Source organism: Musa acuminata, chromosome BXJ1-6 (assembly GCF_036884655.1).
Source record: "Musa acuminata AAA Group cultivar baxijiao chromosome BXJ1-6, Cavendish_Baxijiao_AAA, whole genome shotgun sequence".
Lineage (NCBI taxonomy): Eukaryota > Viridiplantae > Streptophyta > Magnoliopsida > Zingiberales > Musaceae > Musa > Musa acuminata.
The window spans coordinates 42,645,605-42,660,990 of record NC_088332.1 but is presented as its reverse complement, the minus strand read 5'-3'; the positions used below and the strand labels follow the sequence as shown (position 1 = coordinate 42,660,990).

The window sequence follows — 15,386 nt, the reverse complement described above, 5'->3', positions numbered from 1 at the left end:
GTACTCTTATAAAATTTCTAATGCATTTCCAAATAAGCAATATGTTACACAATTTGGGTTAACAAAATAACCACCAATTAGGTCAAATTTTGTGAGAACTTGGTTTGGTCATTTTCTACATGCTAACTTCTCGATATTATATATATATATATACTAGGTATATATTAGAATTATCGATGAATAAAAATATTAAATTTTTTTAAATAATGAGGTACATGATGAGGGTAATAACTGCGATAAGACACGCATGACGTCAACCGTCTCAAATGACGCCTCACAGCAGCACCAGGTCAATGCAGACCAGAGCGCCGACCGAGGCACATTAACGCCCTGCTCAAGCTCGGTTCTTCACGCCACGCCAACACCAAGGTCAGACGCTACCAGCCTGCCTCCTGCAAGCGGGCACATCAGGAAGCAGTAAGCTTCCCTATAAATACCCTCGCATTCTGAACGGAAGGGGGGAATTCTGGATCTAAAACCCACTCCACATCGTCTGACTCGATCGTCGGAGGGGTCGGGTCGAGCTTCCGACCCAACCATTGTGCAGGTACACCAAACGGCGGCTTCCCGCTATGCGCCCGGGAGAGGACCCGCCTCCCGAAGGAAACGACAACCCCGCCCCGATCGGACCACCTCGGCGGGCCCGAAGGCCGTCTCGGGAAGACCCCCGTCGTCCGGACCCGAACCGAGCCGCGTCGGCCCCGAGGCCACGGCTCAAGGGTGTTTACACCAATATTTTGGCGCTAGAAGGAGGGCCCGGAATGTCCGGTGATAACCCGAGCGGCTCAGATGAGCCTACGGCTGAGAGGTCACACCCGACCGAAGCCTCGCGGGAACATCCCTCGCACGGAGACTATCGTGACGAACACCCCGCCACGACCTCAGGATGATATTGGCAAATATTCAACGACCCGGGCTTGTCACCACCCGACGGCGTCCCAGTCGACTCGACGCCCGTGTCATCCGAGGCCTTTCAGGCCCTCGCTCATCAAGTCTAAGCTCTAACCGACATGGTGCAATCCATCATCCCGTCCATCGCTCAATCACTGCGGCAAGAGGAGCCACCCGTTCAGGCTCGCACGCCGCCCCTGGAGCTTCCCGGTTCGCCTCGGGTCCCGTCATTATCACTCGGGGATCGAGCGATGGGAAACCCGAGCGGTTGCCCGGAACCCAAGGCACTCTCTTCGGACTCCTTGTGGGCCCAGTTGCGCCTCGTCAACCAGCGACTCGACGAGGTGCAGAAAGAGGTCCACAGGTCCAGGGGAGACCTAAGGGAGGACGTACACCAAGGGTCTCCCTTAACGCCCGAGATACGAGATCTGATAGTCCCCTTGGACTTCCAGCTCCCCTCTCTAGACGCTTACGATGGCTCCACCGACCCGGCGGACCATATAGCTATTTTTTGTGCCCAGATGGCGCTATACGGGACCTCTGATGCTCTAATGTGCAGAGTGTTCCCTACCACTCTAAGAGGGCCGGCTCACGCATGGTATGACGGCTTAAAGACCGGAACGATCGCGTCCTTCGACCAGCTCGTCAAGGACTTCGAGCTCCACTTCGTGGCCTATGCACGACCGAAGCCTTCCGTGACACTGCTCCTTGGACTTAGACAAAGGGAGGACAAGCCCCTCTCACATTTTGTGGATCGCTTTGCCACGCAAATCCGGGGTTTGCCGGACACTCACCCCTCTCTGTTAGTGCAGGCGTTCACGATAGGCCTGCGACCTTCCAGATTCCTCTTGTCCCTCGCGGAGCGACCTCCCACTACGGTGCCAGAGATGCTCTAGCGGGCTAACCGGTACATCGCAGCAGAGACCTGGGCGGCCGGGAGGAGAAAGGACGACTTCTGACCGCCGGCCCCATGAGAGAGGTCAAGCACCCACAGTGGCTATCCGATGTAGTCCTCATGAAAGAAATGAAAGCCCCGCCTCGGCTTTTTCCGAGCGAAGGTTCAGTATCTGCCTTACCCTCTCTCGACTCGCTGTTAGCCCCGGCCTAAACTCCTCCGAGCCAACACGGCTCGACCGGAGACAACCTCGAGCCATATCCTTCGGCTTGAGCCATATCCCTCGGTCGCAGACAGCCGAGTCCTACCTCAGCGCGGCCTTCCCGCCCGAGTTGTATCCCACGGCCCGAGCCATATCCTTCGGCTCGAGCCGTGTCCCTCGGACGTAGACTGCTGAGTTCCACCTCAGCGCAGCCTGCCCGCCTGAGCCATGTCCCTCGGCCTTGGCCATATCCCTCGGTCTTGGCCATATCCCTCGGCGTTTGCCGTATTCCTCGGCCGCGAGATGCCCGAGACCACACCTACGCGGTTTGCCCGCCTGCGTCGTGCTACTCGGTCGCACGATGCCCGAGACCTCACCTGCGCGGTCTGCCCGCCTGCGTCGTACTACTCGATCGCACGACGCCCGAGACCTCACCTGCGCGGTCTGCCCGCCTGCATCGTGCTACTCGGTCGCACGATGCCCGAGACCACACCTGCGTGGTTCACCAACCTGCGTCGTGCTCCTCGGCTTCCTGCTCCCGAGACACACCTACGCGGTTCACCCGCTTGCATCGTGGTCCTCGGCTTCCTACTCCCGAGACACACCTGCGCGGTTCGCCCGCCTGCGTCGTGCTCCTTGGCTTCCTGCTCCCGAGACACACCTACGCGGTTCACCCGCCTGCGTCGTGGTCCTCGGCTTCCTGCTCCTCAGGACACACCTGCGCGGTTCACCCGCCTGCGTCATGCTCCTCAGCTTCATGCTCCTCGGACACACCCGTGCGGTTCACCCGCCTGCGTCGTGCTCCTCGACTCCATGAACCCCGAGATCGCGCCTGCGCGGCCAACCTACTCAAAAGCTAAAGCCATGCCTCGGACTCCCATTATAATGACCGACGTATAGCTTCTTTTCGGGGGGGAATATGATGAGGGTAATAACTGCGATAAGACACGTGATGAGGGTAATAATTGCGATAAGACACGTGATGAGGGTAATAACTGCGATAAGACACGCATGACGTCAACCGTCTCAAATGACGCCTCACAGCAGTACCAGGTCAATGCAGACCAGAGCGCCGACCGAGGCACATTAACGCCCTGCTCAAGCTCGATTCTTCATGCCACGCCAACACCAAGGTCAGACGCTACTAGCATGCCCCCTCCCTGCAAGCGGGCACATCAGGAAGCAGTAAGCTTCCCTATAAATACCCTCGCATTTTGAACCGAAGGGGGGACTTCTGGATCTAAAATCCACTCCACATCGTCTGACTCGATCGTCGGAGGGGTCGGGCCGAGCTTCCGACCCGACCTTTGTGCAGGTACGCCAGACGGCGACTTCCCCCTAGGAGAGGACCCGCCTCCCGGAGGAAACGATGACCCCGCCCCGATCAGACCACCTCGGCGGGCCCGAAGGCCGTCTCGGGAAGACCCCCCGTCATCCGGACCTGAACCGAGCCGCGTCGGCCCCGAGGCCACGGCTCAAGGGTGTTTACACCAATAATACTCGAAAAGGATAAAAGATTATATGTTGAAATATATAAAATTAGTTCAATTGGAAATGATAGTATTTCTCGTAGATTCTATAAATTGTCTTGATAATAGAAAATTCACTTTATGATTTATATCTCTATATTAGTTGGAGTGATTATTTATAGAAAAAATATAAAGGAATATATTATTATATTATTATTAATAAAAGATAATTTTATGATATGCTTCAAGTTCACTAATCAAGCTTGATAACTAAGAAATTTTATCTCAAGATGATGTTAAACTCGATTACTAAGTCATTAAAATATTTTATGATATATCATAGTAATTTTCTTCTCTAAGATTGATTAGTATTTCTGTAGCTCTATATTATGATATAAAGTATCTAATGATTAGAGAAAAATGGTTTAGAAATAATTAATATTAATTTAGAACTTAAAATTTATTGTATTAATTATTGATCCATTCATTTAAAATTTGCACTCTAAAGTTTTTGAAAGAATATGTTCTTATAATTGAGTTTGTAATCTAACTTATAAAAGATATAGTAATACATGTTTAAGTAGATATTATAATTGATATTTTTATTTATGTAATTAAAGTGATTTATTTTTACTTTCTAAAGATATGATAATATATGTGTGAGTGAATATCATAATTGACATTCTTATTAATGTAATTAAAATTATTTGTTTCTACTATCCTTTTCATATTTATATATGTATATATTATGATTGAGTATGTTAATATAATTATTTTGATAAGAAAAATTATATGAGTCATTTTGGACTAAAAGAGTTAACAATGTTTTGGTATATAGAAAGAAGTATGACATTGATGACATATAATTGCTATAACTCTTATTGATAATCAGACTTAATGTGGTATTATATTTATTAAACTTATTAGTCTATTTTATAAAATTTGTACATGTGTGTAAAATATTTTTTAAAAAATTTAAAATTTAATTAGATAAAATTATTTTTAAATAAACTTTTATTTTATTTATTTTGATTTTAATTTTTTATATCTTACTAATTAATTATTCAAGTGAGAGAATATTATATTATACGATCATATCTAATTAAGTAAGATATATTATAAATATGGTTATCGGCTAATAGAAAGGAAGTCAAATTATGATAGGATTCTTTAGGAGATTACAAAGATAAGACCTCATAAGGGCTTAATGTGGATATATGGATATGTGAATACTTAGAGGCATATACACGGATATGTAGATATACAGATAAGAGGAGACGAGGATACGTGACATTATTGAGATATTACAGATCTTCTCTCATCTCTATTTAATCATGTGAATTAGTCAATGAGAGATTATAAATCTTCTCTCATTTCTCATTTGTCTCTTATCCATTGTTCATAGTGGTCTTAGGAAGAATATGAAGAGAGAAAAAGATGAATCTAATTTCCTTGTATATTGGCATCGCTATATGTTTCAGATTCGATGACGATACATGCGGATCAGATAAAAACTTTTTGAATAGAATCAAAATGTATGTGTCATAAATTTGATATATTATTATTTAATTTTAAATTTTAACATTAATATTTTTTGCATGAAAGAAGCATAACGATGGTTTTTATGTTTACAACTATTAATTAAAATAGACATGTCTACTTTAACAATTAGCTAAATAAGATGAATGGTAAGTACAAACATCTTTGTATAGTTGATAAGTTTTAGGTTTGAGTTTGTTTAAAAACATCCTACGCCTAAATTGATGTAATGAAATAAATAATGAAAAAAAGATATATACTTAAGTTTTTACGTTTTAGGTAAATTTATAGTAAAATTCATCTTGGATGAATTCTAAATAAAACTTTTATTTTTGAAAATTCTCATCTCCATTTTAAAAAATTCTCATAAAAAACTCATTCTTTTGTAAAAAGATTATTTTACCTTTTGACTCGATTGTTGGCAACCTATGCCTCCTTGTGTAGGCCCCTCCACCTCCGTGTGTGTTCCCTTCCTCTTCACACGTCGTATTTGTAGTAGCCAAAGAGAGCAAAAGAGGATTGTCAAGAACTAGATGTTGTCGATGACTCTCTATGCATGTTCCCCCCACCCTCCATTGATCACTAGCTAACGATCGCCTCTGCTAGGAACCTATGTGCTCTATACAAGGACTACAGACCCCACTGACCAATGACCTCAACCTCGGCTTACTGGTTGATGACTCTCGTTGGCTGAGGTTTGTATGTCTCACCCTTGTTGTCCTCACCCATGGCTCCCTCTATTAAAGGGAGAAGGAAAAGACGACTAGGGGCAAATGCGATGTCACAAACTTAGTTAGTTTTGTCTAAATCATGTGACATTATTGCATATTCATCTGCAAATATCTCCTCGAAACCTTTTGTGGTCTCTTAAAGACATACAAAAAAGAAAATATGTTAGATAAAATACTTAACTCGAGATCCACAAGCATATATTTCTGTAAATACTTTATTGCTCTTTGCTTACACTTCTGAAGTACTTAAAGTGTTTATACACAATGCGTTGAGTTAGCTACTATGATTCACCTTCTCAATATCATTGAATTTATAGAATGCATGAAGTTTTGCCTGAAAAGAGTAATTTTTTATCTTGACTTGAAGCAAATCTCTAATAGTTTTAGCCACCTCTGGGATTATACTGTCTTCTCTATCATCTTTGTCGCATATTCCTCTAAGTAGTAAAGGTACAACACCACATATTGCCTACATCGTTTCTTGGTCGAGCACTCTTGTATTGACCCAAATTCCTCCACTTATTTTGGCAGGAAACTTATTGACGTCGGTCTTACGAAGTTCCCTGACCTCTATCCTTCAATTTTATCTTAGTACTTAGAGTTTATCTCTGCATTCTCTATCTCCTTGGCCCATCTCACAACCAAGCGCTCTCCCTACATGAGACCAAAATATCAATGACTCCACTGAAGTCTTACCTTTGCGGTACCATAGCACTACTATACATATGGTCATACTATCCGTTGCATCACATCTCTATCCTTTAATTTACGATAGGTAGATTTTCCTCTAAAGCATTGTGGCACTCTAGTCAATGCTTAGTTTTGTTGGGAAATCTAGGGTGACATCACATGCATAATGGAAGAACAGAAAAATAAAATCTCAGAATTCCTGTAAACAAGAAGGTTTCATCGTCGTGCAAAAGTTGGTGCGCAAAAACCCGTGAAACCGAAAAACTGTACGTAAAAGAATTACCTAAGAAAATCGTATATCTTTGAAAACCTACAGATCTGTAGGAAAGGATAAAGGAGGTCAACTATCCTCCTCTTTAGAGATGATCCATATAGTAAGGGCTGTGAAGATGCTCCTCAAATTACTGCCCAAAACTCTTCATCGTGTGGATCACACAATCGAGAAGGGGGTTATCCCTTCTTGCTGTCCACACACCCCAAATAGAGGCTGCAGTACGAGGAGGAGAGAAAGAGAGGAGAATAGGATGAGGCAACAAAAAATAACCTCTAGCCTATGGGTCTTTGATTCTCTCCTATTTATAAAGGCACTCTATCAACTTAACCATAATGGATTATGTCATATTGAGTACTTAATCTCTATCCAACTACCCAAGCCTCTTAAATTAGTAGGTCTCTACATAATTATCTCTTATTAGCTCTTATTGGATCTCATCCATAGGATCCAATAATTCAGAGGCTTATTGGATATCCAATAAGATAAGGACTCTAGCGGATATCTCATATTTGAACATCTACTCATCGCAACGCCTACCATATGTGTGTGACCCTCTATACTCAATATCGAGCTAGCCATGAGTCATACTTGTCAGAACTCCTTTTAGCTCAATGAATTATTATCTTCATAATAATTCACTCGACTCATCGACTATAAACGTACTAGGCCACTACCAAACGATACAGAAAAATCCAATCATTTAGATTTATCTATCCTTAGTTACTATATACATATAGTCTCTCATATATCTAATATCCCAGAAATTATATATCGGGCATAGTGTTGTCAGACCCATATAGTTTCTACACGAGTCTCACTCTAATCGGATTCTTCTGGAGAACTTTTTCTCTCTCAATCCAAATGACCCTCGTCAGATATTTGTATGAGCAAGAACATATGAGATATTCCTCTCATGACAACGAGAGTGAATGATCCTCTATCAACACTCAATAGCCCTCGTAAGGTTGACTACCACTCCCGATGATCGGTTGTGCTAGATTATTCTACACGGGGTGGGGGGGTGGGCTACTACTCAATAGCCCACCACCACCACAAAATAGTTACACGTGTTAGTTGGGCTCAATGCAACCTCGATAGATCCCCACGTTTGAATATCAAGTGTTTCTAGGTATGCTTGTCTCACTTTAATACTATTTGTTATAGACTTAACTATGTTTGTTTAAGTCGTGCGACACCCTTATGTGCCCATCCGCAAAGGATCAGTCTTCCTGAGACCTCTTGTAGTCCTGTAAAAAATATACAAAAAAGAATTAGGGTTAGAGAAAATGTTAAACTCAAGATCCACAAGTAACTATTACAGTAAACACTTAATAAGCAATATAAATTACAAATATGAACTTCGTAAGCTCTAAATAGTCATTTGACAAAGGGTCCAAGATGGTTCGTCATAACCCAAAGTCCCTACAAGTGCTTACATAACATTACTACGAAATAATGTGGTGTGCTAACCCTAATTACTACCCCAAAAGCCCATCTAATCATGTGTCCAAGTAGCTTTTAGGTGTTATACTGGCTCACATTTTGTACCACTCTACATAATTAAAAAAACTCTTAAAATGATTGCTTAGATGGTTTGTTTCTAGACAATTTTATCTCTGCACAATAACTAAACACAACTTACATTTACAAATATGAAACGATTATAAAAGTCAACCAAACTATGACTAGGCTTTCTGTAAGTCCTCTGCTACATAAAGCATGAACACAAACCAAATGATATAAACATGGACATTATATCAAACATCTCGTTTATAATTTTATCTATGATATATCTCATTTATAATTTTATCCATTAGAATAAAACAATGGATAGTCATGCACAATGAGTAGTGGCTAAGTCATGTCGAAATCATAAGATTAAAATAATATAGAAGTGATATTTTATAAAAAATTAAAAAATGGGATGTTTTGCTTAAAAGCTAAGCTTTTTTTTTTTTTTTCGAAGAATGTACCCATTGAATTTATAAATCCAACTATAAAAATCACTTAATAACTATCCATGCAATTTTAACGTTTTTTATACTTTTCTTTATAAACTATCCACAGTTTTAAACCGTTGGATCAAGATTCCATTTTAAGTAATAATTTATTATGATTTTGTTACGGTGCTCCGTAGATTTGAACCGTCTGATCAAGATCGTAAGGTTGCGAAGAAAAGGCAATGGTATTTCCGGTTTGGTCCCCTCTTCACTTCACGTCCCGTTCTACACACAACACCCGATCGATTTCTTCCATGGCGAAAGCCCTAAATTTTCCATCCCCATTCTCCTCCCCCATTCCTTCTTTCCACCCTGGCCGAGTTCTCGCCCCGGAGATCTGCCTACTGATCCTGGTTTCATCCCTTGCCGTGGAGAGAAGTGGCAGATATCCGACCGATCTTGAAGGGTATCTTTTTGCCTGGATGTCTTCCTTCCCCTCCGTGTGGAGATTGGGGATGGCGCTGCTCATGACGCACAGAACGATGGTTCTGGTGTTTGGGGGGCATGTGAGCTCCATCGACGGGATCGCGTTCTTCCGGCGGGGCCCGGTGGTTCGCCGGTTGCCGAGGCTGCGCGGGATGGCGTTCAATCTGACGGATATCGGCGGGATCGGGGGTGGGAAGACGCTGAACTCCGCGTTTTCTTCTCCTCCAACCACAAGGCAGGTAGACAACGCGGGGCGGTCCAAATCAGGTACGAGAAGCATTTTTCGAGCAGGAATTGGTCCAACTCAAACGTGTTGCCGACTTAATCTTCCCCCTAACAGTAAACTCGTACTCATCATAACTTTGGTTATGGATTCGAAAGGCATTATATTTAGATGCACATCTACCGAGCTTAGACTCCTTTACAATCTCTATATCCTGTGCTTCTAAACTAATTACGTTATGCTGCGCAAATATGCTGTGCTCAAAACTTATCTTGAACGTAATTTTCTTTACCTTTATGTCGTGTGATTAGGGTTTTAGCAATAATTTATGCATTGTTAATAACATCATAATCTTCACTCAAAGCGCACAATTATTTGAATTGGGGGTCACAATTAATAATAATTGAGAAGTACTTGATCATCAACAGAAACAGAAACAGGCCTTGAGTTCCTACCGAGTTGATTTCCCAAAGCTCGGCAGGTGCCCATCAGACATCACTGTCTTGATGTGATGGAGATGGTGCAAAACCCTAAAACCTTAAAGTATAGTGTGGAAACACGACTCGTTTAACATGAGAAGGAAGGCCACCCTAGACCAAGTCATACTTGTAGAGCTTTGGATTCGCTTTCATTCAAACGCTTGCTTGGTTGGATCCCAGACTGATCTCTTTGGTGGTACCTACAAAAGGCCAAAGACGAAGAGGACCACATCACGACCCCAACTTATTATTTCCATGTCGGCAATGGATTCGTCATTTTTATGTTATTAGCAACTTAAAAATCACATTTTTATGGTAATGGCACCGCCAGAAGTAGACAAACTCTCATAGTCGAAGGTGGAATCTCTTTCGGCACAAGTTGTGACCCGATGACCTATCCAAATCCACGTCGAATTAATTTTGTGACAAAAAAACTATGCAATATTTTCAATGATTGAATAGTTTGGATATTGATATTTAATAATTTAGATATGTTCTTTATATTTGAATTCATCTGTATTAACGATCAATCGGATTAAGATACGCGGTATGGAATTAGAGTTCAGTGTGTGGTATGATTTTGTTTATAGTCGTGTCGGGAAATGTGTCGTCTTCTACTTCCCTTGGTGGACTTTGTCTGAGGAAGGAGAACACGTGTTTCTTTCAAGGCTATATTTTATTTCCTTCACTGTGTGGTTCTCATCCCTTTCCTTCTTTCTCTCACGTGCCTTCTTTTATCTCTATAAAACCATAGACAAGGAGAAGGAAGAATATGTGTTAATGGTGACCCACAAGGAAGATTAGGAGAAGAAGAGCAAGATACATCAATATTATTGAGTAAAGTCTGCTTAATTGGAGGGAGAGAGAGAGATGGCAGGAGAGAAGATCGGAAAGAGAAGTGAGAAGACTCAATTCTCAGTGACATGCAGACTCTTGAGCCAGTACTTGAAGGAGAAGGGCAGCTTTGGTAGCATTGGCCTTGAGTTGGCTCCATGGCCTATTCACCACCAACCTCAAGGTGAGCTTGCTTCTTCCCTTTTTATTGATATCACATGGAACTTTTATGGGTTACAGAGTTCTTCAAAATTTTCTTCCCTCTTTAATCTTCCACATGGCCTTTTCCTTCTTTTTTCTTTTTACCTTGTGTAATTTGGCTTTTGAGACAATTTAAGTTGTGTTTGTTCTTTCAATTTTTTTCTCCATGATTCCATGTTATCAGCGCGTTGGTTGGATTCACAATTTCTTTTACTTGAAGAATCTCTTAATTCTTAACATGACTTGGCTTATAGTTTACCACAAATTTGAAGGTTCTTTTATCAGACATTTCCCAACTCTTCCCCCTCTTTCCTTTTGTTTTTTGTATCATAAGGAATTTTAAGGGGATGCATAGTTCTTTAATTTCCTTATTCTTCCTTTGGGACAACTCAAGTTCTTTTCTTCGTCCAAATTAATCTGCATGTTCATCATGCGATTAATTGTTCATTTTTTGTTCTTTTCTTTTATATGGTTTCCTTGTTAGGTGGCATCACAATTTCTCTTACTGAAAAATTCTCTTAATTCTCAAAATTAATACTGGCATAGACTTACATCTGCATCTTTCTTTGCCACAGAGAAGCATCAGGCACCCACCACCTTGAGTCTGCTACCAGGTGTCGATGTGTCCACTGAGGACCAGACCATCAATAACACAGACCAAAATGCTCCAAAATCCATGGAGCTTTTTCCCCAGCATGCAGGGATTGATTCAGAATCAGTCAGGATTCCTTCAAATATTAAGTAAGATATCAAAACTCCAGATCTCATGTTCTTGGAACTATTCTGTGTAGCAATCAGCTTTAGTGTTGTAAATCAGAATAAAATGTTTACTCTCTGTTGTTGTGATTACTTTATCAGGACAGAGAAGGCACAATTGACCATCTTTTATTGCGGAAAGGTGTTGGTTTTTGATGAATTCCCGGCCGACAAGGCCGAGGATTTGTTGCAGATGGCCAGCAAAGAGAGCATTGCAGCCCAAAAAATTGCTTTCACTGCCCCTTCTTCCTCCACCGGAGCTGACTGTAGCAGTCAGCTGGAGACTGCTCATGCTAATGCATCTGGTAATCATACTCTTTTGATAATTTTCAGCAATTCATTAAGTATAAAAAATATAAATTATTTGATGGACAGCACGATCAGATCTATTCACAAAATAATTAGGAATCAGAGATGTAAAAATTTCTGTCATATTTTTGGAATCTATGCATGTACAGACATATCCGATACACAACTTGTGGCAATATATAGTGCTGTAACTGATGCTGATTAATTTTGTTTCGGAAACAGATATGCCAATAGCGAGAAAAAACTCTCTTCATCGGTTCCTCATGAAGAGGAAGGATCGGTGAGTGTTTCTTGCTTATGATTCTTGATTTCCATCTCGTATCTCGTATCTTTACATGGTAGTAGTTGACAGCACAATTATATCTCTGCTTGCCAATGTTTTCAGGATCAGCACCAAAGCTCCGTATCAAGTCCATGGTGGCACGGAGGCGCCAGACTTGGGCAAGCCGGAGCACTGCCGATCTTGGCTTGGGTTGGGTGGACAAGCTTTGAAACAAGAAAACTCTGAGTAGCTGATAGCTTTGAAATCCAAACCAGTGACTCCTGTACTACTGCAACAGTGACTTAACCACGGGGATGGAACAGATGGATCTGCTAATTGTAGCATTTCATATTTTTTTTTCCTTTTGATGCAAAAGGAGATCTTGTTTTAGGAAGAAATTTCTGTTGTATTTTCATGTGATAAAGACAAGTTTTTGAGATCTCCTTCGTCAGGAAATGGCAGTTCATGACTGCTAATTCATATTGTTCAATCATGTTGTGTCATTTACTACCTGAGCTTACTGTTCAACATTGTTGACTTGGCTGATACCTGTAAACTTCCTTTAAATGTATGGATTCATGCACGCAGCAAAAAAGATCTCAAAAATGCAGGTTGACATCAAGGTGGTCAAGGAAAATTATACTAGTGCAAATAAAGTTCAGCTAAATGTGTGGATATGAGTCAAATCTTATCTAATCCAATCAAAAGAAATCCCATAGAGCATGAATATGAGAAATAAATTTCTTTACAAAAATTATGAAAGATTCTTTATAGGTTTGATGTTGATATTTTCTAAATATTGGATGCTTAGTCGTATAGCACAAAGCATGTGAATAGTAATTTTCATATTCTCCACAAGGCTTTTGTATTCTTCTCAATTCTTACTACATGTAGTAAACATATTTGATGAAGGTGGTCAAAGAAAAAAAAAATAAATTGAAGACATTGTTATACACATGTTAAATGAAATTTTTACTCAACCTCCATCTGATTCCACCACTGAAGGATTTATTGTTATTATTATTATCATTTCAGCATTCTAGAAGTTTTAAAGACCTGATTAAAGATTATCCAGCTGAATTCTTTGTTCTTTTCTAATTGTCCCAAATTGGAGACTTAGATGATGACTCTTCCTGAATCAAGAAATTGTTGTCACAATAATATATAATATAATCCCTCTAGAAGTCTGCACCATCCACAAACTCTGCAAGAACACGGTTTCTCAGTTTCCTCACACGTTTTCATGTGCAAGCCAGGACTTGAAGGGTTGTCTTCTTCCCAAAAGCCTTCATAGTCTGCCAAGGGAAAAGTACAGGTGAGACTGCCATTGCAAGCTCTCACACATCCCAGACTTCAAACCAAAAAAAAGACAATAATATCACATGACTCCTCCAACATCTATGAGATTGAGTGAAAATGAAAAAGAAAGGTACAATTTAAATTGAGATGAATATGTAATTCTATCTTTGAGGTGAAATCTGAGTTGTTTTCAGAAGCTTTCAACTCTTTCATGTTGGAGACTGTTTGTGGTTTTCTTGATTTTAAGGGTAAGATTCATGAATATGATGTCCAAATTGTTCTTCAACTACAAAAATCTTTTGAAGTCAGTCACCTAATTTCTTGGAGATCAATCTCACATACAAAAAGTCAAAAAGGGTTAAATTAGAATAAACCAAAAGATCACTCAGAATAGGTCAATAGCGTGGCACTTTCCAAGGGGTTGCACCCCCTCGAGGCAATGAAGAGGCACTGAGCAATTTGGGGATTCGATAACATCTCGCATTAGATTCTAATGTTTTAATTGTCTAAAATATACAACTCCAAGTATTACAAATACATTAATACTTGTTTAAGAAATTAAAATGGGTAAAACATCATATAATTTGTAATTGATGCGAAATACCTTACATGTCAAAAAGATTTAGATCAATAAGATTTGCTGATTGAGATGGAAGAATTGAAGTGAGACTTAGATCAATTTGAATTGACTATAAAACCTAACTCATAGACTAACACCATTCCTCTTAAGCAATCAGTGGATGTTGCTCGGAAGCTTGTGGATGGTGACCAAACAAAGCCATTCAAAGGCAAAATGATGCCAAGCAAATGGATCCAATCAATAGGGGGGAAGAAAAGGTGTTGTGGGTGACATAATTAAATCGAATCCACAGGACGAGCATGCATGTGGAAGAAATTGTATGTGTGGGTGGGTGGTGGACTCACCAATCATCGATTCTTTAGTCTAAGAACAAAAGAAGAAAAGTCAATGGGTGGGTGGCTTCCTCACCCACCTTCTTCTAACTCTTCACATGCCATGAACTTAGGGTTTGGGGACTACGGGAAGAGGTCAATTTGGAGGACTGTATAGTTCTCGAGTCTTCAAGCATCTTGCATGACTGAATTTTGGGGGACCATCAAATTAAGCAAGATTAATGAATGCAATTCACGATGGATCTCACACTTGCGTAACCCTAATCCTAATGCATGAAAACCTAGGATGACCCTCATAGAGTTGGGTTTGTTATTTTTTTAGTAGACCCTCCGTAATCTTAATTATCATTATTTTCATCAATATAAGATTTGGGGAACAATCAATATATGTAAAAGGCCTCATGCCATTATTGATCCTCTTTTTAGTAGTGATCGTTATTGATGAAGTTATCATTAAGACATTGACCATCATCGTATGATAATTGTCGAGCATCTCAGAAAATGCTAGAATTTATTAGCAGTATATCAATAATATTATATTTATAGAAAATACGATGAATATACTGATAGGATGGCTAATCATATTGGGATCTTGCTTTCAAAAAGATGCATCACCGTAATCTTTATACTCCTTTTTTGCGATGATACTATAGGCATATAATATCTTAGACTTTTGTAATAATAAAAAAATATTTTTTTTTGTGTGAGGTTTAGGAAAGAGTTAACATATAATTTTAATTTAGTATAAAGAGGTCAAAAAATATTATCTCTATTTTATAAATTTTAAATAATTAAATAAAATAAGTATTTAGGCAGACATTTGTATTTCGAATCTTTTAAGTAAGGTACTGAAAAAAAAAAGAATAGTTTAGTTTTTAAAAATTAAAGTTTTATCTAAATTAAAATTTTATATAAAATGATATAGTTAAAACAAGATCAAAATTTTAAAAAATTTCAGATTAATAAATTTATAGCTCAAATAAGATTGATACCG

At 40.2% G+C, this 15,386-nt stretch overlaps 1 protein-coding gene across 1 annotated transcript; it reads left to right on the top strand.

The window, feature by feature from the left end:
- Positions 1 to 10,578: 10,578 nt before the first annotated feature.
- On the top strand, positions 10,579 to 12,671 carry LOC135677108 (protein TIFY 10b-like). The gene is made up of 5 exons (XM_065189036.1): positions 10,579 to 10,837; positions 11,430 to 11,595; positions 11,713 to 11,915; positions 12,142 to 12,199; positions 12,305 to 12,671. The coding sequence occupies exons 1-5, from the start codon at positions 10,690 to 10,692 to the stop codon at positions 12,429 to 12,431; spliced, it is 702 nt and encodes a 233-aa protein (XP_065045108.1). The 5' UTR covers positions 10,579 to 10,689; the 3' UTR covers positions 12,432 to 12,671.
- Positions 12,672 to 15,386: the final 2,715 nt, after the last annotated feature.

Bases quoted from the DNA above. Each gene is read 5' to 3' on its own strand.
- LOC135677108 (XM_065189036.1), top strand. From the start codon at position 10,690: ATGGCAGGAGAGAAGATCGGAAAGAGAAGTGAGAAGACTCAATTCTCA. The intron at 11,916-12,141 runs GTAATCATACTC...TTTCGGAAACAG, and splicing joins TGCTCATGCTAATGCATCTG to ATATGCCAATAGCGAGAAAA. The intron at 12,200-12,304 runs GTGAGTGTTTCT...CAATGTTTTCAG, and splicing joins CTCATGAAGAGGAAGGATCG to GATCAGCACCAAAGCTCCGT.